The sequence below is a fragment of the Hemiscyllium ocellatum genome, chromosome 6 (genome assembly GCF_020745735.1).
Source record: "Hemiscyllium ocellatum isolate sHemOce1 chromosome 6, sHemOce1.pat.X.cur, whole genome shotgun sequence".
Lineage (NCBI taxonomy): Eukaryota > Metazoa > Chordata > Chondrichthyes > Orectolobiformes > Hemiscylliidae > Hemiscyllium > Hemiscyllium ocellatum.
The window spans coordinates 30567437-30592089 of NC_083406.1; the positions used below are offsets into that span (position 1 = coordinate 30567437).

At 37.6% G+C, this 24653-nt stretch overlaps 1 protein-coding gene across 10 annotated transcripts in view; it reads right to left on the bottom strand.

Moving 5' to 3' along the window:
* Positions 1-24653, bottom strand: part of mycbp2 (MYC binding protein 2) — a 245305-nt gene that overhangs the window by 108836 nt on the left and 111816 nt on the right. For all 10 annotated transcript variants that reach the window (XM_060825911.1, XM_060825914.1, XM_060825918.1 and 7 more), the window contains 17 exons: positions 21077-21158; positions 20882-20999; positions 20348-20552; positions 19811-19964; positions 17661-17833; positions 14835-14960; positions 14607-14734; positions 10350-10441; positions 7268-7402; positions 6460-6543; positions 6229-6325; positions 5466-5658; positions 4127-4401; positions 2671-2892; positions 1970-2161; positions 387-593; positions 145-276 (listed from right to left, as the gene is read on the bottom strand). In XM_060825911.1, the coding sequence (XP_060681894.1) occupies positions 145-276; positions 387-593; positions 1970-2161; positions 2671-2892; positions 4127-4401; positions 5466-5658; positions 6229-6325; positions 6460-6543; positions 7268-7402; positions 10350-10441; positions 14607-14734; positions 14835-14960; positions 17661-17833; positions 19811-19964; positions 20348-20552; positions 20882-20999; positions 21077-21158 (2615 nt within the window). The remainder of the gene's footprint in view (positions 1-144; positions 277-386; positions 594-1969; positions 2162-2670; positions 2893-4126; positions 4402-5465; positions 5659-6228; positions 6326-6459; positions 6544-7267; positions 7403-10349; positions 10442-14606; positions 14735-14834; positions 14961-17660; positions 17834-19810; positions 19965-20347; positions 20553-20881; positions 21000-21076; positions 21159-24653) is intronic.

A 24653-nucleotide genomic window follows, 5' to 3' on the forward strand; every position in this document is an offset into this window, starting at 1 on the left:
ACTCCTGTTACTATCTGTTTAAAAAAAACATTTTGTAATAATCCAACTGTAGAAGTACTGGGTCACAGAACTTGCTACAAAACATAGATATTTTAATTTAACCTTTAGAAAGCATTAAGCACCTGCTTTAGCACTGCTTCTTACCTTTAAAGGGACTGCTTTATCTAATCTGATTTCTGCTGTGTCACTAGAGGAGTCATCGGTGCTATAAGTCCCTTTTACTAGTTCTAAGGAAGTCCACCTGTGAGAATGTGCTGAATCACCAGCATGTTCACTCTGTCAAAAATAAATAATAAATCAAGGGATAGTTGGCTCCTCAGAATAACATTTATTCAAATACAGAAATTTTCATTACTTCAGTATTTAAATAAAACTAATAAACTTACATCATCAACCAGCATTTCCAGTTCATACTCATGAATGCCACCTCCTCCGTATACATGATAGCCTACCACAACGACCCCAGGTTTGTCAACAGAGAAGCAGATTGCATCTGGAGACCCATTACCAGTGTTCCAACTTCGCCCTTGACTGGTTTTAACAAATCGATTTGGGGTGGCTTTCACAGAATGAAGGGAACTTAATCCATCAGCCTGTGAAAATAAATAGCATGTTCAAAAAGGCTACATCTTTAACTGAATTCAGGTTTCTCAAGTCTTGCAAAGTGTTACATAGTAATTCACTATACTGAGGCAGGCCATGGAATACTAAACACCACCCCAATCCCAAAATAGCTTTACATCAATGTCTCCAGCAAGATTTGAAAAAATTTGTAACTCAGGTTGAGGTTCTGAATGTAAGTTTTCTTTCTGAACAGGAAGGTTCATTTTTAGATGTTTCGTTACCATATTAGGTAACAATTAGTAAGCCTTTGATGAAGCACTGATGTTAGGTGTCCCACTTTCTATTTACGTATTTAGGTTACATTACGTTGGACAAACAGGCAGAAAATGAGCCACCAGGATACATCAACATCAACTAGCCACAAAAAGACATGGCCAACTTTCACTAGCTTCCTTACATACAAATGACAAAGGACACCACTGCGAGTGGGACAATACGTCCATCATAGGACAAGCCAAACAGAGACACGCATGAGAATCCTTAGAGGCAGAGCATTCCAACCAGAACTCTATCAACAAACACATTGACTTGGACCCCATTTACCACCCTCTGAGAAAAGAGAACAGGAAATAACATCACCATCCCAAAAGAACCTAAACACAAATAGGAAGTGGGACACCAACACCAGTGCTTCACTGGAGGCTCACTGATTATGTTACCTAGTATGGTGACGAAACATCTGAAATCACCTCCCAGCTCAGCAAGCAAACATACATCCATCAATATCTCTGTTCTCTTTCATGCTTAATTTTACTAAAGCTGGAGAAAGAACTAATGCATTACAATATCTTGAAGGTTAATTGGCTCAGATTGCTTCATAATTTTCTTCCTCACATTTTTGGTCATTATTCACCTGATGTCTCTGACTTGCTTTCATAGCAACATGTATGCTACAGATCTAATCACTATATTTCCAATTATAGATTCCTTGAAAGATACCTTGTAACATTTCATTACCTTATTACTTCTCTTTATAATTCCAACCTTATAATTAACATATCCAGTGACAAAGGCTCTTGTATTTGGCATCTTTGTAAGTGCACTAATGAAGATATTGACTTAGTTTAATGCCTTATCCAAAAAATAGTGCCATTATCATGCAGCACTCCCTTAGTACTGCACTGGAGTGTCAGTTTTAATTTTTATGTTCAAGTGCAAGAGTGGCATTTGGACAAACAGTCAAATTCAGAAACAATAAAATGTAGCTGACAGAAACAGAAATAAGTTGATGTTATTTAAAATAATCATTTTTAGGCAAAAGTATATAATTTATAAATTAAAATAGCAAAATCATAAATCCTTTAATCAAAAATACTGAATAATCAGCTCAGACCTCGACACTTACCTCAGTTCCAAGTGCTGATGCAGTGAGTTCACTGACTATACTGGCAAGGAGACCACAAGTATTGGACACAAGGAGAGGAGAGAAGAGTTCGACCTCTCTTCTAAGACTTTTTCGAACTGGAAGCACTACAATGACCAACATCTTTTCAAGAACTTCTCGGAAACTGGTCATACTTGTAATATTTTCTTCAATCTACAGGAAATATATTAGGATTTAATATACATGATTTTTGATAATTGTAATTTTTACAATTAAAGTACCTTCTAAAATTCTTCACTGCGTACTAGTAAACAGAGAGGCATTTTAATGAGGAGGTATGAAATTTTGACCTGTCAATATTTCAGCAGGATGGCACAAAACATTTTTTTAAAAAGCATGTCAAGAGGACAGAAGCAGGGGTTTGGCTTCTATGAATCTGAATCATGTTTCCAACTCAGGTAAGCATAAGCATAATCATTGGAACTATTGCATAAAGCAATAAACTAAATTTTCCAATTTAACATGATCTTCTAAATCAACAATCAATGTTAATAATTTTGCAATGAACTGTTAAATAGAAATTATGATTCATAGTAATTTTGCAGTAAAACATTTGTTGTTGTACATTTAAGACAAATTAACTGTGCATTAACCAGGTCCTGATCAACTGACTACGGAAACTTATTATGCTTCAAACAAAAGGGAAACTCCGTTGTTCTCACCTGGCTGAGTTTCTCCATATGAGACACTAATAGGGCAAATCTGTGAACCATAGCTGATTCATTCTCTGTGCTACTCTGCTTCACCAAGGACCGAAGCAACACTTCACCATCGTAAGCAATGGGAAGGATTGTTGTCAGCTTGACTGAAGAGTGGCACAATGCAGACATGACTGCTGCAAGTAACCGACTACTTGATGTTTTGAAGTTAGCCTCCTGTATGTCCTAATGAATTTAAAAAAAGAGAATAATTGGTAGATGTAAAAATTTCAAAAGGAGAACACATTGATCAGATTGCAAAAGAAATGGTCATAAATGTTTTATTTAAGATCAGTTCAGATGCTCCCACTTTCTACCAATCTAAGGGCAGTTTAACTTAACTAACCAATGGAAGAAAGGCAATGAAGGACAATAGTGTAATTGACTGGAAAGACTTTGGAAAGATCAAAAGGATGACGGTGGATAGTTCACTGATCAACTGCATTATGATTGGGGTAACTATGAAGGGGTGCGGACCATTTTGAAAAGTTTCAAACATGAATTGTGAAAGAAAAAGATAGTCACTTATTTTGGAGGCAACAATAAATTGGAGCATTTTAAGAGTAAAGGAAGATTCGAAATGGTGCTTTAACTGTATGGATAGGCTTTACAAAGAAGGGTTGGGGAGAAGATTGATTAAAGCGGTTCTGAAAGGGAGAAGGATTGAATGTGAGAACAGGGAATGCTGAAAATATCAACTAGAATGGGCATCAGGAAGCAAAATTAGGATGCTTAAAATTCTATCATGGAATGGGTGTTTCTGACATGCCAGTATTTGCGGCCCATCACCAACTCTCTTTGAAATTAGTGGAAAAGCAGATAAGATTCAACTATGGTGTTGTGGGTCTCAAAACATTACGAACAGAAACACACATATACCAAAAACCAAGGGATGGCACAGTAACTCAGTAGATAGCACTGCTGCCTCATCGCCAGGGAACCAGATTCAATTTCGTCCTTGGGCGACTGTCTTGTGTGGAGTTTGCATAGTCTCCACACATCTGCGCAAGTTTCCTCCGGGTACTCCTGTTTCCTCCCGCAGTCCAAAGGTTAGGTCATGCTAAATTGCCCATGGTGTCTAGCAATGTGCAGGCCAGGTGGGCTAGCCATGGGAAATGCAAGGTTACAGGGAAAGGTGGATCTGGGTTGGTTGCTCTTCCGAGGGTCAGTGTGGACTCAAGAGACTGAAACGGCCTGCTTCCACACTGTAGAGATTCTATCCATCCTTCTATAATTCTAAGAAAAATATACTGAAGATCAACAAGACCCCATTATAAGAGACTAACCATATTTTCAGTTTTGCCAAAGCCCCCAGACTAAAAAAAACCCAATTTTCCTTTTTCTAAAACAAGAAAACTCAGATAAAAGCCAGTTTAAACTTCTAGTAAAACATCAGCAAATTGTCACCTCTCCAATGTACCTGATCTAGGCAGTTAAGCAGGTCACAAAGACAAGCCCATTGCAATCCAGGGGTAGGATAAAAGGAATGAAAGCAAGCTGTAAATGTGTTGTGGCATTCCTGAAGAACAGCTTCCAATAGCGTCTTTGGTTGCGAATGGTAGCCATGGGGATCATTGTCAAGTTTCAGCATACAATGATCAATTCCTTCTGATAAAATCTTTCTCAGGAGCGATCGAGTCTTTCCAACACATTCTGCTAGCTTGCTTGTTTCTTCTATCACTGCTTTAGTACCAACTGCAAAGCAAAATATAAAGCAACAAATCAACATGCACCTGCCATTAAATCAAAATTGACATGTTAGCTTCTGTCCTGCTGGATAATGTTACATGCATATTTAAACACAAACCAACTTTTAAATCAGTGATCTGGCTGGTCTGCAAGCAGAACTTAATTTTGAAACACTATAGCAGACTCAGCGTATTACTAGAAATTTATGATAAATAAAACAGGGTACCAGAGCCATAGTTTTGTATGAAGAATTGTCTGATACTACTGTCTTTTACTCCTCCTCCAAAACCAACAATTGTTAAAGTTAACTGATGAATGCTGCTCCCACAAGACATGATACAGGAACCAATTTAGCTGACGTAAAGCTGCTGCTTTACAAGATATTTAACATAAATGAAAAGAAATAGTAGCCAAGGAAATACGCAAAATTGAAAAAAAATGTTCAAACTCTAGGTTTACGTGCTCCTTTTTGAACAATATAATGCGCACACAGTAAATGAGTGATTCCAGACTTTGACCTTTGATCCAATTTCTTAAAATAAATAAAATTATGGCCATATCAAATACTTAAGTAGAAAGCTTGAGCCAAATATTAATGCTATGTGTTAGCTAAAAAGAATGACAGCTACAGTTTCCAAGAGTACATATATTAACATGCTAATAAATAAATACTGTGGATACTAGAAATCTGAAAAAATACAATAGTACAAAATGACAGCTGGTCTGGCAATATGTTCACAAATGATTTGTGCCTGTCAGTTTACCACTTTAACGACTCTCAGAACCACATTTAAATGAGAGTGCTATCACTTATTGGAACTGTTACATAAATTATTCCATTTTGTTTAAGCGTGGCCAAGAGTACTACATATAAACATAATACTCAAAAGCACTGAACGAAATACATCCTTTCAACCTAAGATTGACTGAACTCAAGGCCTTCACGATACAACTGCTGTTTTGAAGTGTGTCTAAAATAGGAAAGACCGTATCAGAATGAATAAATGTTAGTAACAATTGGTATGTTATTACAAAATCAAACTTGGTGTTACTTGCTAAGCCAACAGTACCTGATATAGGGTATATCTCACAGATGTAGACACGCAGCAGTCGCAGGCAACAAGTCCCAACAAACTTTAGTCGTTCCAAGTCCAGCAGAGTGGCTGTATATTGAAAACCTTTTAAGCCCTGCAGCTCCTCCACTCCCAACACCAGGGTTGTCCAACTCCACTGTAGAATGCTTAGCAATGACTCAAAACATTCCTATATTTAGAATTGATGGATTTAATCAAATGATTCTGCATTGCAAATATATTTTATAGGAACTTGGGCCTGTGTGGCTGTACAAATTTTGTTTTAAGAACAAATGTACAACATATTTCACACAATTCTATCACCAATTTACTTTTCCAATTAAATACCTAATTAAACATACAATTAACAAAATTAATAAATGAAACAGAAAATGGAGTATTTTCTATCCAGCTCCCTGCAGCCAACAATATTAAAAAGAAATTTATTGCATCAGATTTTGCAAGACAATACACGCACTGTTAATTCAGCTTTAAGAAGTTTTGTCACCAAAAATATAAGTCAAAGTTACATTCCCAATTGCATCCCATCTTTCCCCCAATAGTTCCGAAATAAATCAGTGTTGATGAGCTATCTGCAAGGAGCTGTCAGAACCATTTCAAAAACAAAATTACAGTTCGAAACTGCATTAATTTGCCCTTTGATATATGACGAAGAATCTCTTATATTTGGTTTGGGGATTGATGACAAACAAAACTATTTTACAAAGAAAATAATTTTCATTCAAATTTGTCCACTCACCACTGAGACAGTCCTTGCAAATGATCTTCTCAAAATATGCACTGGCTCACTTGGTTGCTGTTTTCCTTTTCCTGAGTTTCCATCATTTGATGGTAACCTGCAAAAAAGATGATCAAATTCAACCAAATTCTAACAAATGAATCAGCCAAATTCTAGAATAATAAAGATAAAGATAAAAGGGAGACTGTAAGATTTTCTTTTCCTTTAGAAATTACTTGATTACGAACCAACCTGTACAGCAACTGTGGAATTTGACCCGCATTCACATCTGTTCCATTGTTTGATTTCTTGGAACTTTTAAACTGAAAAACAACTCTGAAACAAGAATAAATACATTTAAAACAATCTTTAGCTTCTCCTTGCTAGTTTGACAACATATTCATTACCAAAGATTAGACATTAAACTTTGTGACCCAGACTTAGACTTGTCTTAAATAGGACACAAGGTTGTTCTTTAAAAAGTGTGCTTCACTTGAACTTAATGGAAACTGACCCAGAGCATTAAAGAACGAAAGAAGATAGTGAATGTGGAAAATGAAAATATTCACACAATTTAATGTGGGCAAAATAGAGAGTCACTTCACCATTGGGACCAGTTCTTCCTTATCTGCTCTGTCCAGACACCTCATGATTTTGAATAGCTCAACAAATCTCATTTCATAGAATCCCTCCATCATGAAAGCAGGCCATTTGGCCCCTCGGGTCCACACCGACCCTCCAGAGAGCATCCCACCCAGACTCAACCCCACCCTATCCCTGTAACCCTACATTTCTTACAGCTAACCTTGTGCATCCCCTGACACTATGGGCAATTTAACATGGCCAATCCACCTAACCAGCACATCTGTGGGAGGAAACCAGAGTACCCAGAGGAAACCCACACTATACAGGGAGAATGTGCAAACGTCTTGCTGTGATTCTGGCAATAACATACTAAATCTCAGAGTTCAATGTGGAGAATAAACGAGAACTGTACTCTTGCATCTGAAGATATAAAAAACATTTACCAACAAATAAAAAAGCAAAAAAAAAATCTTACCCATCATCAGTGGTGATGGAAGCCTGACCATGAGAGCCACAATCACTACTTGGCCCTGAAACCCGAGCCCAAGCCACATACCACCAACCAGCCTGCAATACCACAGGCTCATCAAACATCATTGCATATTTCTCTCTGAAAAATACAGAGAAGGGAGTTCAGGATAATGTTTTTCAAACTTTGTTAGAAGTCGACCTCTACAAAATGTGCTTTTAGGTTCAGGTAATTTAGTGGGAGCAGCAAACACAATAATGCATACATAATTTAGTCTCAATTATTAAGATCATTGTTCAAAATATGTAAGGAACCAATTTTAAGTTTATATTCACAATTAGTTTGCACAATACACAGCAATTTAGGAAGTAGACTTCGATCTAACAAGAATTACTCTGCAATACGAATGGAGAAGCAGTATGCTCTCGCAGAACTAGTGGCAAGAAGCTATAATTACAGGACAGCACGTTTAGCTAGGGACAAGAGTGTGGTGCTGGAAAAGCACAGATCAGGCAACACCCGAGTTGCAGAAAAATCGATGTTTCAGGCAAAAGCCCTTAATCAGGAATGCGGCCTGGGGAGCTTGAATTACAAAAAGTGAACAAGTTGACAATAACAAATAGATTTGACAGAAAATTACATAAGATTCAAGATCTTGACTGTACTAGAGATCAGCTCAACACAAAACAAGGGAATTCTAAAAAAAGGTTGTCTTTAAAAGATGTTACAAGTGCATGACAGAGCTATTAAAATGCTAAAGGGGACAGCTAATACAGCAAAACAAAGTATCCACTGAACCAAACAATAAACAATGTAAACAATTTGTTACAGTCAATTTAGTCAAATTGTTATGTTGTCACTAAGCACAACAAATGTATTATTACCACACACTTTCAACTGATATTTTATTTCCAAAGTAAAACATCAGAGTGCCTTATGAAAAAGATAAGAGGTGAATCACAGATCTTTTCTGTGATTGTTACTCCAGGGTTGTCACCTTTCTGAAATTAGATAACCCTTTTTAGCAAATTGCATCAGCCCATCATTTTGAGTCTTCACTTTGTTTGTTGTTATGACAAATAGAACAATTGTTCTATTCATTTTTAGCTATCAAATTACTCCAGGCCCCAGAATATCTTGTACATTGCTGTGCTGTGTTTGAGAAAATGAACTTCAGATTTAATTTTAAGTTTAAATGATTTAATTAATTTTACAAAATATAAACAACCTCAAGACAACACATGTGTGAAGTAGAAAAAATGTCACCTTTCCCTGTAAATAACACTATTTACACAATCCTCTATAAGGACCAAATGGCCTACTCCTGCTTCTAAGCCGTATTCTAATGCTTTGCTTAGTGGTTAAACCAAGCATGGCTAGTCAAGCCTGTCACAATATTGTGTGAAGTTATTTTCCTGCTCAATGTGGCCTCCATTCAAGTCTCCTGATCTATTTTATTTCCCTCATTTGGATCAGCCTCATTAATAACTAACAACAATATCCAGACTTCAACTAATTATGAAATCATTGGACTGGCTGCTCCCTGAAACAGTTACTATAGAAATAGTCACAAACCTTGGAATATATACAGAGGAAACTCGATTATCCGAATATCAATTATCCAAAAATCGCATTATCCAAAGGAGATCTCGATGGAAACATCACATCAAATTAGTGTTTCCAACAGTGATCGTGTCTTTTGTTTACAATGATTAAACTGGCACAGTCTCCAAATGACTGACCTCCTGCCCTCTCTCTCTCTCTCTCTCTCTACACTTTCCCTGGAGTTCTACACAGGCTGTACCCTAACCCCATCCCCCTTCCCCAGATATTCCCTCCAACACTTGTTCAGGGCAAATATGGTGTAGGTGTCTGTGCAGCTGCAGCAGTATGGTTGTTGCAGTCCAATCGAGCTGCCGCGGAGAGGGGTGAGTGTCTACGGGGTTGGGAGCTGAGTGGCAGCAGTGTTGGGCAGGTTTGGGGGCGGGGGTGTTGCACGGGGTCAGGAGCAAGGGAGATGTTGGGGGCAGAGGCAGTGTTGGACGGGGTTCAGAGGGAGGCAGTATAGGGTTGGGGCGGGGCGGTGAAGTGTTGGGGTCAGGGACGGTGTTGGACGGGGTTGTAGTTGCGGGGGGAGGGTGTTGGGGGCGTGTTGCACAGGGGCGGGGGGGGAGGGGCCCACGTTGGGGACAGGGTGGTATTGAACAGAGTTGGATACAGGGCTCACATACTGTGCGCTGCTGCAGTCTCCTGAACGGGGAGCAGATTTTAAAAGCTCCAAGCCCCAGAGGAAAGGCACTGATCAATTAACCGAAGAATCGATTATCTGAACGAAAAAAAAGTGCCCACCTATCAAGTTCGGATAATTGAGGTTCCCCTGTATTTAGGTCAGGACAAGAGAACTCTCCAATAATTTTTGTGTATTAATAGAATTAAAAGATCCACTACAAGATAAAGCAAGACAGCACTGTTGCAATTTGTTAAAAGCGTACACTAAACAAGAAACAAAGGAACTTGGAGTGGATCACAAAGGAAAATGTCAAGGAGCTGCCTGATTAGAGAGAAATAGCTTGGTAAAAAATGAATTAAATCAGAAGAGTTGTTGTTTACAATCTTTAAAGATCCGATTTACTGGGTCAGAAAGAAGCCATTTGAGCTTGGAAAACAGAGCTAACTAGTGCAGAGAGCTTTTGGTCAATTGAACTCTTTAAAAAGATAGTTGTACAAAACACGTTAAATAAAACCAATCATTAACTAAAGGCACTGAAAGCAACACGAGCAATTTTCAATCTGATGCAAATTTTATTCAATAGTCTAGGCATTATGCACATCAATAATTTGGAAATAGAACTAGAGAGATGCATCAAAATCTGTAGAAAACAGGAAATAAGAGAATAAAAGAATTACATAGAGCTTGACAGCAGTTTAAGGAAACATTGATAATAGGTAGAATCAACAAAACATGGAATTCAGTATCAATAAATGAAATGTGGTGTACCATTCTACCCATGTGATTTCAAATTATAAAAGGAAATCAAGTTAGCAGTTTGATTAATTAAAAGTTCAGTCAATACAGATTAACAAGTACCTTGCAGCACAGTCATATGCCAGAACATCAGTTTCTGCCAGCAGGTCACCATCAATTTCATGATCTCCTCCATCAGGTCCCAGCTCAAACAGCTAGTATAAGAAGAAAAAGTATAATTGAGATTTTCCGTTTAGTTTTGATGTTCTCCAAATACAGGGGGAAAAAAAAACATACAGCTACTTCCGTGTTAAGCTACCAAGTGGTATGCTTGGACAGACAGATTAAAATAATTTTCTTTTACTTCTTTAGTAAACCAATAAAATGTAAACTGTCCAATGGCATCAAAAACACCTTTTGTGGTTGTACAAGCTGCAGTTGTATAATTTATCATGAGTTACACATACTCAAATTTGTCTAGCTACTAGCAAACTCATTTCAATCCAGGGCTGAGTGTTTGCATTTATTGGGTAAGAAAGTTTAAATACTTATTTGCTCAAGCCTAACTTATGTTGTACTTGGACATCAAAAAGAGATCTACAGTGCAAATTCTGTTGTTGACAACCTTAAGCAGAGTGTGACTTCTAGTATGAAGACCCAAGATCCCTGCAATTGTCAAACAGCTATGAGGTTTTTGCAAGCTGTGTGAATGAGTTTGAGGATTACCTGGAGGCTGAATGAACTGACCACCCAACCAAGGTAGAGGGGATATAGTAATATAATAGTGGCAGAAGACAATATATTTAGGGAATAGATACTGTTCTCTGCAGCCATGAGTCTTGAAGGCCATGTTGCCCACCTTGGTGCTAGAGTTAAGGACATCTCCTCAGGACTGCAAAGAGACAATGGGAAGAAGGGATCCAACTGTCATTGTCCATGTTGGTACCAATGACAGTGATAGGACGAGAAAGGAAGTTCTGTTGAAAGCAAGTTGGCAGATTAATTAAAAAGAACCATCTCCAAATAATCACAAGATTATGACCTTAAAGAATGGGCAAAGTACCATGGGGTAAAAAAACAAGTAGTTAATGAGTTACAAAGATAGGAATTGAAGGAATAGGTTTCAGTTCATGGGGCACTGACATTAACACTGGGGTAGAAGGGAGCAATTTTGAGGGGACAGACTTATTCCAGAGACTTTTGTAGAACAAAATGCTGTGGACTGAGTATAATTTAATCCCTTGTTCAATCTGGTGACGTGTAATTAGGTTTTATAAAGAATGTTGGAGTCAAAGGTCCCCTCGGAAACATGACTATAGCATGATAAAGTTTAGCACTCAGTTTGAGGTAGAAAAATTCAGGTTGGAAACAACTGTTCTAAAGTTAACTAAGGGCACTTAAAAATGAAGTTGGGCAGAGCTGGTTTGAGTGGACTGGGAAAGAGCAGAAAAAATGATTGGTGAACAATGGCAACTAAGAAAAAAAAGTTCATCATTTGCAACAAACATATCCCATCAAGAAAGAAGGATTCTGCAAAGAGGATAAATCAACCACAATTAACTAGGGAAGTTAAACCTAATATTAATTGAAAGGAAAGAAACACACAATATGGCAAAGTTTAATGGTAAGCCAGAGGATTGGATAAGTTTGAGAAGCCAACGAAAGGTGATCACAAGAGAAAATAAACTTTGGTGGGGCTAAACTAACAAGAGCTAACAAAATGGACAGCTTCTTTAAAAATATGAAATCAAAGAGAAAGGCCAAAGAGAACCTCGGCACGTCAGAGAACAAGGCTGAGGTAATAGTAATGTGAAACTGGAAATGCAGAGAACGTTAAAAAAAACTGAGCAGTTTTAATAGTAGAAGGCATTAATAGCATTCCAAACATACTAAATAATCAAAAAGCAACAAGTGTAGATGTGAATAAATACAATAACTCTAGGGAATAAGTACAAGAGTAATGAATAGGGCTAAAGGCCAGTAAATCCCCTAGACCAGATGGATCGTACTGTAGGATGTTCATGGAAGCTGTTAGAGATATTGGATACTGTAGTAGTATTCATCCAAGAATCCTCGGATATCAGAAAAAGTCCCAGATGACTGGAAAACTGTAAACGTAATATGTTTATTCAAAAAGAAAGAAAAACAAGCAATTTTAAGCCAGTGAATCTTCACATTTGTCACTAGGAAAATGTTACAGCCAATTATAAAGTAATTCATAGTACAGAATTTACAAACGCATGATGTAATCAGAGTTAAACATCACACAACTCCAGGTTAAAGTCCAACAGGTTCATTTAGAAGCACGAGCTTTCACAACTCTGCTCCATCATCAGATAGCTGTGGAACAAGATCATAAGATACAGATCTTAAAGCACGACACTGTAACCTTTTGCTATAAATTCTGTGTCTTATGATCCTGTTCTACAGCTACCTGACGAAGGAGCATCGCTCCAAAAACCTAGTGCTTCCAATTAAACCTGTTGGACTATAACCTGGTGTTGTCTACTTTTTAACTTTGCCCACCCCAGTCCAACACAGCTCCTCCACACCATGATGTAATCAAGCAGAGTCAGCATGACTTCAGAAAAAAAGGGGCAAACATGCCTGCCAGATTTATTACAATTCGGAGGCAATAACATGCAGGATAAATAAGCAGAACAAGGAGATACTGGGCATGGTGGCCCAGTGGTTAACACTGCACCCTCAACAGCGCCAGGGACCCAGATTCAATTCCAGCCTTGGACGGCTGTCTGTGTGGAGTTTGCAAATTCTCCCAGTGTCTGCGTGGGTTTCCTCTGGGTGCGCCTGTTTCCTTCCACAATCTAAAAGATGTGCAAGTCAGGTGAATTGGCCATGCTAAATTGCCCAGTGTTGGGTGTGTTAGTTAGAGGTAAATACTGGGTGGGGGAATGGGTCTGGGTGGGCTACTCTTTGGAGGGTTGTTGCGGACTTGTTAGGGCAAAGGGTCTGTTTCCACGCTATAGGGAATCTAATCTAATAATAACGTATTTGAATTTCCAATAGGCATTTGACAAGGTATCATACAAATGGCTACTCTAAGCTAAGAGCTATGGGGGTGGGGGGTGTCACATATTTGCATTGATGATGAATTAACTAGTGGATGACAGAGTCACAGTGATCAGTGTTGGGGCCACAATTATTTATAATATATTAATAATTTGTATAACCAACACAAGTGTACTGTTTCCAAAGTTTTCAGATGACACTAAGAAACCAGGTTAAGTGAGGTTGCATAGATGAAAACTAAATGTATGGAAATATGAGGTTATGCACTGTGGCAGGAAAGAAGAGCTGAATATCATATAGGTTGAGAAAGATCGCAGCAAGCTGCAGAGGAGAATCTGTACACAAATCACAGTGTCCAAAACAGGATGATGAGAGATTGTGTGGTTGGCCTGTACTCTCTGGAGTTTTAAAAGAATGGGAGGTGACCATATTGGAACATACAAGATTCTTAGCAGGTGTTTGACAGGTTAATTGCAAAGACGTTGCTTCCTCTTCTGGAAAAGCCTAGGACTCGAGGGCATAATCTCAGAGTAAGGCATCGTCCTTTAAGACAGAAATGTGAAGGATTGTTTTCTCACTGAGGGTTGTGAATCTGTGGAATTCTTTACTGCAGAGAGCTGCAAAGCTGGATGGTTAAGATTATTCAAACAGATTTTTAATCAGCAAGGAAATCAAGGGTTAGGGAAAAAGGCAGTAAGGATTATCAGATCAGCCATGATCGCACTGAGTAGCAGAGAAGACCTAATGGGTCAAATCAACTGCTACAGTTGCCATGTTTTATGGTCGAATGGAAATTCAGTTGTACTTGCTCTTAAGAACATAATATACTTGAATTACATGGAGCAACTGTTGCTAGCGAGGGCAGCATTTACTGTCCATCCTTAATTACCCTTAAATGGAAGATGTTGAGCTGCCTTATTGAAACACTGTTATCCATACACTGAAGTATATTCACAATGCTGAGGCAGAGCGTTCCAGGATATTTGACCTCTCCACATTGAAGGAACGATCGTCTACTTCCAAGTCAGGTTTGTGTAAAAACCTGGTACGTGATGCTCCCACGTTCCTACTGCCCTTTTGATTGCTATCACAGGTTCGGAAAGTGCCGTGAAAAGCAATTTAGTATTGCATCCTGTAGACAGCTGGCATGGAGTTGATAGTAGAATAAATTAACGTCTAAAGTGGAGGATAGATGGGGTACTAATCAAGTGGGATGCTTTATCCTAGATGGTATTGAGCTGAAATGTTGTTAGGAGTTGCACTCATGCAGACAAGTGCAAAGAACTCCAAACTCCTGAACTGGCTCTATTTCAAAAATATCAATTTTTGAAACTTTCTCGGTCACCTCACCTTTATTTTTGCTGTGTATTCACCTCTGCCACCAAACAGACCAAGGCCTCCAAGTAATATATCTGTATCCGCACAAAAGCGAATGGCTTCCACAGAATGAGCAGAATATCCCCATCCACCTCCATGGCCTAAAGAATTATAGCAGTTACAAATATAATGAATACAAATTGTTTCGCAAAAATGAAAACAATTTAATGAAATCTTTGCTTACTTATATTATGAACCTACTTTCAAATCTATTAACCACACTATAGTCTTCTTTGGAATACACTTTAGTAACTGCTTGGATCTCCTCCTCGGTGTTGGTGACACCCATTTTCAGATCTTGCATAACAGCTAACGTATCCAAACAACCTGTCAAATTTTATAAAGAATTATTGAAGAAAATTACAACTTATATCTACTTACATTATTGAATGGAGGGTTTCACCCAGACAATTATAATTCTATTATATTTTGAGTTCTTCCACACCAAAGTGCATATTTAGAACATATTAAGTCTTCTAATCCTAAATTAACTAGTTACAACTGAGAGCAATTCACATAATATCAATATGTGATATTAAGGTGATAGGAGTATCACCTTAAGGACCAATTTCACGGAATATCTTAAAAATCAAAAATGTTTTAAAAACAATGCAAGAAATTTCAGCAATACTCAAATTTGACAGGCAAATGAAAAGATGCTATAATCTCCATTTACTTATAAGTTAGTAATCACTTTGCAAACACAAGGTGTACTACTGCTGCAGAAGTTAAAACTCAAGTACACTTTGCAAATTTTTGTTAATTTTATCTGCAAGCTTCGAGCATACAGAGTTCTTATATCAAAATAAAAACACGCAACTCACTAGTGATTAATGTGGTACTTACATGTACACAGCAACCATGAACATTTATTTGTTTTCTCATACCAGAAGGTAATCTATCACAGCAGCATCAACTGAATTGAATTAGCTGTATTGTCACATGTACTCAAATGAGTACAGTGAAAAGTTTACAAGTTGCCACTTACACTATCTTAGGTACAAGGTATATAGGTACAGATTATTCAGTACAATTTCTTAGGAAAAGAAAATTAGAAAAATAAAGAAATTATAAAGTCCAGTATTGCAGATTTCAGGAATAAATAGAAACAGAAATTAGAAGCAGTTCAGAACATCCTCGCATGATGTTGAGAATTTATGCATGGCAACAAGTCAACAGAGCAGACCATAATGGATTTTAAAGAGAGAAATTCAGACTCTTGAAGTTTATTTCACTGGGCAGAAAGTGATGCATTTTTTTCTTGCAGGGTAGTGAAGGATAATGGATGTGCAAGACGAGAAAAGAAAAAAAGACATTAGTTATAAACAAACTGAGGAGTCTGTAGCTGGTGAAAAGATTGGTGAGCAGAGGCTTTAGAGTTCAACCCTCAACCTGACAAACGTATGGATTAGGATTTAAACAGATTCAAAAGTGGTTTAAAGGTATTACCAGTGATGATTTGAAGAAAGGCTGGACTCATGGAATGGAAACTAATATAGTCAAGAGAGCGTGGTGCTGGGAAAGCACAGCAGATCAGGCAGCATCTGAGAAGCAAGAAAATCAATGTTTCAGACAAAAGCCCTTCATCAGGATGAAGGGCTTTTGCATGAAACGTCAATTTTCCTGTTCTTCGGATGCTGTCTGATGTGCTGTGCTTTTCCAGCACCACACTCTTTTCTCTAATCTCCAGCATCTGGAGTACTCACTTTCATTTAACTAATATGGTCAGGCAGCTCAGGGGTCTGATCTGATACAGCAGACAAAACAAGGTGATGGCCAGCAAGTCAAATAAAAAGGAATATTCACCAGCAGAAATTGAAGACAATAGTATTGATTTTCAGGCAACGGAAACTGATGATTGAGAACCTACAGACAGGTAAACAGTAATAAAATGTTGTAATAATTTTGGAATCGACAGCAAGAATGATGCTAGAAATTGACAATCGAGTGGGACACTGCTATTATTGCTTGAGGATTATGATCTTTCCCTTATAAATAACAGGGGCTGAGGGGAAGAGTATTAAACGAAGGAGCAGGACCCAAGGATTAAGCCTTGAAAAATGATCACATATAGAATCACATGTACAGAAGCAGCTTATCGAATATGTACCAAAGTACACTACTACCTAAACCAGTCCCTCTTTCCGCCACTAAGCCCATAGCTTTGAATGTTATGACACTTTAAGTAATAATCCAAAGTTGTGAGGTTTCCTGCTTCAGCTACCTCCCTGGCAGCGCATCCCAGGCACCACCCAACCTTTGGGTGAAAAGGCTTTTCCTCAATTCCTCGCTGAACCTTCTACTTCCACTTTAAATCTATGCCCTTTTGTTAATGATCCTTCAAATAAGGGGAACGACTGCTTTCTATTCACTACATCCAAGCTCCTCATAGCCTCATATACCTCTATCAGGTTCCCCTACTCAATCTTCTGAGCTCCGAAAGAACCCAAGCGTATTCATCTCTTCATAGCTGAAATGTTCCTTCCAGAAAACATCATTTGCACCCCCTCCAGGGCAATCATACCCTTCCTACTATGGAAGAGGAAGTTAATCAGCATTTATTTCCCAAGTTTAATTGCAGGTAGGAATCGACCACACTCTAGGGTCTGGAGTCACGTGTGATCAGGTCAGCTTTTGTTCCTCTTTGAAGAGCACATTAATGAACCAGATAAGGCTTTATAACATGCTACAGTGAATAGGTGACCATCATTGGATCAATTTTTCATCTCAGATTTTAATAGCTTTCAAATTTCATCATCTGCCATAGAATCAAACAATCCCTGCAGTATGGAAGCAGGCCATTCGGCTCATTGAGTCCACACCAACCCTTCGAAGATCTCTACTCTATTACAGCAAATTGCATACTTAGCTTGTTATATTAATTCTCAACATTAAGCTGTATATGGCAATGCCCAATAACCTTTTAAATGATACTTACAAGTCCATACAGTCTGACAAAAATTTTGAATAAATAAGTATCAGTGAAGAGCTTCTGAATTAATTTATGCACATATCAAGAATACATACCTAGAATGTGCAAAGCCCCATGAGATCTTGTGGTATATGCTCTAGACCCTGCAGGTAAGGCAAGCTCAGGGCTCAGAATACAACATCTGTTGTGCATATCAGATGCTGCAGGAAGCCTGGCATCTGCAGTAACTGCATTATAACACCAAACTTCTTTTGGACCTGGTATGAACCTACAGAGAAAAAAGGAAAAGCTTTGAGATTTTAAAAGAATATTAATATCAGCATTTGAAAACTAAACATAATTTAAATTTTCCTTAGATTTACATCCCCATTTGTTTTTTATATAAACTTTATACTTAGGAACAGGTCATTCTGGTCTTGAGCTGAAAATGTGTTGCTGGTTAAAGCACAGCAGATCAGGCAGCATCCAAGGAACAGGAAATTCGACGTTTCGGGCCGGAGCCCTTCATCAGGAATCATTCTGGTCTTGAAACCAGTTTGTCATCACATTAGACTACAGTTGATCCATACTCTGTTTTTTCTACCTCTGCTCCACATACTCACCAAAGAAAATTCAATCAAAAGTAAATTAATTTAAATTAATCCCATATCCACAGCCTCTTGGTCGACAGTGGGTTTCAACATCCTTTTCTATAGAAATAGCATTTCATGCATTAACCGAAAGTGTTCAATATATGTCAGAAATTAGAGAATTTATTAATTTGAACATTTGAAATCATACTTCAAAATCCCTATGCATTTAGAAAATCTACAAATAGATTTGCTGAAAGCCGATTTTGTATTTAATAAACCTAATTAAGGATCTTGTAATCTGGATGACCAACATTGGCTCTGAAAATTCAGAGCCAAAGTCCTCGTCTAACTTACAAAAAGTATGAACAGAAGTCTCAGGTGAATGCAAGGGGATCAATGGATGACAAAGGGCTAAATCAAAATTTAATGATTTAAAGGCATTGAGAGTCCACCAAACCAAATGGACTACAGCAGTTCAATGGAGCTTCATGATGGGCAAACTAAGAATAGGTAATAGTGCTAGCCTGGCCAACAACACCCTCATCTCATGAATGAATAAAAGAAAAGGCCACCAATCAATAAATATTGATAGCTAGTCACAGGAAAAATGGGCAGATAAATGGCAACAAGAATATTTCACAAATTCAAAACAAGAAGAAATCTTAATACCTTTGGAGGACTAATAAATAATATTAATGGCAGCTTTACACAAACATTTAACAGTGTGCTTAGTGTGGTTTTCCTTCCATTTACAGTAGCTCAGGATTTTCAACTAAATTTAAAATATTAAAATGCCAAGAAGTGGGAAAAGAAAATCAACTTTACTAAAGTTGGAAATAAAAGTTCGAGTCTCTCTCATTCCACAAAACCCCTAAATAGCACAAACATAGCTCTGACAGAATTGTAAGTGTACTCCTCTGAGGAGTGGTGGTTTTTTGAAAAAATTTTAAATCAGTCCAAATATTGGACCAATTGTAAATTAGGTTCTTTTACAAACTGGACTGAAGAATCTCTCAGAGGTTTCACTATAGATTTAATATACAATATACTCCTACAAAACAAAGAAAAAGCAAACAAATCATTTGTGCAAGCTGTGGAACTTCACTGTTATCAGAATGTGGATTGCACTGCAAAACATTACACAAATGACCAATAATGATGTTAAAAAGAATCACTTAAGTTTGAATAATAAAAAACTGTGGCTACATTATATTTAGTCCTACAGGCATAGAGTGACAAGCAATGAACGAATTCTTACATGCATTACTTTAGCTTCGTGCAGAACACTTTTTTGTAGGATGTTACTGTATAAACTACATGCTGTTGTTCAAAAATTACAAATGTGCAATGTAAATGTTAGTCATCATGCTTTTCATCCTGAAGTCGAATATTTAAATTCGAATAGAATGGACAGAATGATACCACGCATAACATGAATGCTGGTTTGTAGTGCATATTTGTGCATGCAGCTCCAAATACATGTTAATAGACTGTTCAGTATCAGACCCCCTCAAGTTTCCCAAGAAAAATAATCTTAATTTTGAAATCTTTTTTCTCTTCGATTTCTATAAGTTAATACAAACCTACTACTGCATGATTATGTCCACACAATCCAAAAATAGTGGAAAATAATACATTTTGTGCTCAAACATCTTTAGCGAAAGCAAGATTACCTCCAAATTACATCATACACGGGATCCAAGCAAACTCCAAAACCTCGTAAGTCTTCTTGTTCAGAATCATTAAATGTCCTGCAGCTTCCATCCAGCTTATTGATTAACAGACATTTAAAGGGTGGTGGCTCAGTTATGGATGAAGGTACCAAGCCTATTTGAACAGATACCATAGATCAGACACCTATTAGACATTCAACCATACCATTATATCTTTTCAAAACTTCTGACATTTAAGTAAAAGCGAGAAAACCAAACCTCCCCCCTATGTTTCACCCCTAGCAACTTGTAACTTAGATTCTAATCTATAAGACCCATTAAAGCACACTGTACATTGAATGTACCACTGGCTTTCATAATTGCAATGCCTATTCTATTTCAAATTAAATCTTTAGATTTTGTGTTATACTATTCATGTTGCAATTTGAAGTAGTCTACATTTTGAAGCCTTGGCTCCAATATGCAATTACCTGATTTGTTCATAGCTTGGAAAATTGACAATATAATTGAATATCAAAGGAAAAAAATCTATCTTGCCTATAATGCTTCTGCTGGCAAATATTTCTGAAGTTGATAAAACGTGTGAGTTGATTAGTGCCTCATCAATGCGTAGGAAAGTCTGGTCTCCACTCGCACCTAACCAGGTAGCCTTACGGCCATACTTTGAACCTATATTTGGCATTGGAGATGGTCTTGTGTTCCAGAAAGGTATATCCAAAATTGGTCTACCAAGTTGTCCTTTCTACAAGAGAAAAGAAAACTTACAAAACATCATACATTTTCACTTCTACTAATATGAAGTTGATTAACAATTTGCACTAATGCAAATCCTTTAAAACAAGACAAGGCAGTTCAGGAGTATGTTTTCAGCTTAATGTTATAGGTAGATGTTTGATTTCTTCCATTTAGTCTGTAATCTGACATTAAATCGCAGTAACTTAAGCATGGATTGTAAACCATTGTTTTCCATCAGCTACAGAACATGTAAAATATTTTAAGTCAAATAATTTAGATTTTATATAAACCATTAAAATATTGAATAAAAAGCAAGTCCTAAAAAAATATTCTTACAGAGAAGCTTCCAAACGTGAAGACTTGTCCATCTGCTAATAGTAGAGCTGTGTGGTTACTGCCTGCAGTTACTTGGGTGCAAGGAGCTGGTAAGGCCTGTACCAAAGTGGGTGCCCCTCTGAAATGAAAAATCTATTTAGCAAGGCAACAAACAGTACTCCAAAAGCACAAAGCTTTCTTGGTTTTATTTATTACCTTGAATTTACATCTCCATGTCCCAATTGTCCATGTTGCCCATATCCAAATGTATATACATCGCCATTCTCCATCAGAATCACTGTAGATTATTTGGAAAACATTAAGAAAAAACTTGAGTAATAATGCGTGTACCGGTAACACAAAGATTTCATCCTCCAGGGAAAAAAAAAGCAAATTATCTAACTTAAGTCAAAATGTTGACCTAATTGTTTATTTACACATTTTGCCAATTACACAATTTGTTGTTAAAAAAATGCAGCTTTTCAGAAGAGATCACAATTTAGCCAAGCAATTTTTCAGAGGTGAGAATGACCAAAGACGAAAAGGTCTGAAAATTTTTTGATGAGCAAAACTTTATTTCTGATTTGCAATGAAATGCAAGTGGTCTAGATCATTTCAAATGAGTGCAATTATTAAACATCAAACCCAGGAACATAAGTTGCTCATTTATTTTCAATAATAATAAAAATTGCGAATGAATGTATTTGTACTAAGTTATCAAACTGACTTCAGCATTTCAACATACAATGAAGTTATTGCGTGTAATATGGAAAGAGGTCCAGTCCATACCAACGAAAGAACATGGCTGTGCTGAATTAAGCACATGCAAAGTGAAGTAAAGGACTATTGGCAGTGTTTTGAAATATTTCCCAAAATTACTTCATTTTAACTCTTCACCTCTTTCTCAAGGGCAATTAGGAGTGGGGAACAAAGGCTGATCTCTTCAGAAACACTCAGATCCCAGCACGAAAATACAGAAGTTTAAAAAAATCTCTTAAGATAATATGACCCAGATGTCAGCACAAAACACTAAAATCGCTCAGGAACATTTCATAGTTTTATATAGATCAACATAAAATATTACATCAGATTAAAAAAATGGCATTTAAGTACTCTCACTGTATTCGGGTAATATTTTGCCGTACTCTCCATGAAAACTCAAGTGAGGCCTGTTTCCCATACCCTCACATTTTAATCAGCTATTTCCCACTTTCCCTTTCTGTAGAGATAAGGGACTTACACTTTTAGTAAAGCTACAGAGCTATGCCAGTGATTTCAGATTATATCATGGAGCCTGGATCTGTAAGGTTCCAGGCTTGTCCTCCCTCGTCATCCTATGTAGTTACACGCAATAAAGCCTATTTCTGTTCACTTGAGTGTAGATCTCCCATCACTATCATCAACCCGTATACTCACTCATGACCTTCCCCCACACGCACTGAAGACCTCCTTCCCAACTTCAGAACCCTCTATACTACCTGGATTTATCCACTTTTTCCAAATATGCATTGAGCTGGAGTCGCAAAGCAATGATAATGATAGACAATGGGAAACATTTTATAAATTAAGAGTCAAATTCTAAAACTTAAAGTTTTTAATTGACATGGGACAGAAGCTGCCACCAGGAGGCAAATTTCAAATTCTGGATCCCAGCCTTGTGTTCTGCACCTTCCTTTAAATGAAAAGTATGTTAAGTCCCTTAAAATTCACGTTTATCTTGATAAAACAGTTACTGGTTTATACAGATTTCAATGTTGCAGCAATGAGCAAACACAAGGCTAAGTGACAGCACATCACAGCTTCATCTAAATATATCTGGAGGCAGGTAAAGAAGGGCTTTCATCCTAGCCAGGAGTGCAAGAGCTGTTGGAAGCATTTCCAGACAGGAAAGTATTCAATTCTGGAACAAACTCACATTAGAGAAAAGAGGATTATTTGATATGGAAAAGGGACCCATTTAGTGTTGAACAGTTTTCCCAGGAGTTATTTGACAGACTGCACGTAAATTCATCTCAACAGCATTTGATACTTAAAACATAAATAAAGTGAACTATTGTTAAAACGCTGCATTTCAATTTACAATTTCTTTCACCTCTTATCCCTACTCAATTCCTGAATCAAAAAAGCTTCAGAACTCTATTCTCAGCTACAGTGCAAAATACAGCCAGAGTTTTCCCACCCTCTGAACTCATCTGTTTTTGTGCCTCTGCAATAGTCTCCCAGCTACTCCCAATCACAGATATAAATTGGTCTGGTTGGGGCAGACTCAACAGCTTGAGCGGACAGGCCATATCCAAGGAAATTTAACATTGTTAACAAGGGAAGGTGTGGGGGAAAAAAGAAATGGAAGAAACTTTCAAATTCCCTATGATTGAATTTTAAGTATTCTTCAAAAACTATCATAGCTTCCAGCCAGATAATTACATCAGTTACAACTAGTCACTTTAATTATCAGTGTCTGGAGAAATAGGAGAAGACAAATAATCAATAGTTGAACCTTTTGTTGTGCTCTCTCAGGAATTTGCACATCAACATATCTGAAACACTGAATGGGGAAAATTAAAGTGTGGTTACTGATGTTAAATATAATTTAAAATTAAATGATATCATCTTATGATGTAATGCAAACTTTGTCTCAGTTTACCTTACAAGTCTTACAATTTGCTGGTACATTAGCAGATCCTGGTCTTATTTAATGCATTTCATGTTATGAATATCTTTACCCAGAGTTAGGATTAAAACACAATCCTGTACTTCTACTCAGGAAGATCTCATGGAATAAATTATGGTCACATGAACTCTACACAATTTGTTTTCTCTTGGGATTACAAATAAATGTTTTGAATTCAAATTGGTGACCTGTAAACATAGTTCCTTTGGAATCTTCATAAAACTATTTTGCGAAATTTATAAAGAAATCTATTTTAAACAAGCTTCTTTTTAAAAAGAGGACATTTAATTTGTCAATGTTAACAGATGCAAAGTAGAAATAACTTTATTAAAATCGTCAAATTTTTGATAATGGCTGATTAATTTTAATGATCAATTGGAAATAAAATAAGGCTAGATAACAGACATCAGTTATCTTAGCTGTAATCAGAGTCTACAGAAACACTGGAGGAAATTGTACAAGGCTACTCAAAATGCTTGGAGGATCCAAGATGGCGGCGACCCAGCAAGTCTGAGTCTATAGTGCTCTTCCCAAGACTTGGGTAAAGTGGGTCACCCACCCCCACCACACTCACCAAATCATTCATAATAGCTGTTAAATTTAAATAGTTGCTTAGTATTACATTTAAATAGTCTAATATTTAGTGAAAAATGACCAAAGGGAAAGGAGCCCGCAGCTCTCAACAAGCAGGACCCCATCCCTCACCCTCTCCCTCGTCAGCTGCAGCAGAGGTGCCCACAGCCGCCCCAAGGGACTTACCAATGGTAACAAGCCTTGTGGAGATGATCACCAAGCTGGACGCGAAGATCGACGCATTTATCGAGGAGTCCCGAAATAGATGGGAATCACTCTCGGCCACGCTGCAGAAGCACGGCCGAGACATCCAGGAACTCGAGCGCTGAGTCGGAGGGGCGGAGTTAAAGGCCGCGACCTCCGAGACTGCAGCTCAATCGGCCGCAGATCAGGTCCGGACTCTCGAACAGCAAGTCCGGACCTTAGAAAATCATATTGACGACCTCGATAATCGAGGTCGTCGAAAAAATATTCGTTTGCTGGGCCTTCCCGAACGGGAAGAGGAAGGCCAGCTTACAGCATTCCTGGAGCAGTGGCTGCCACAGCTTT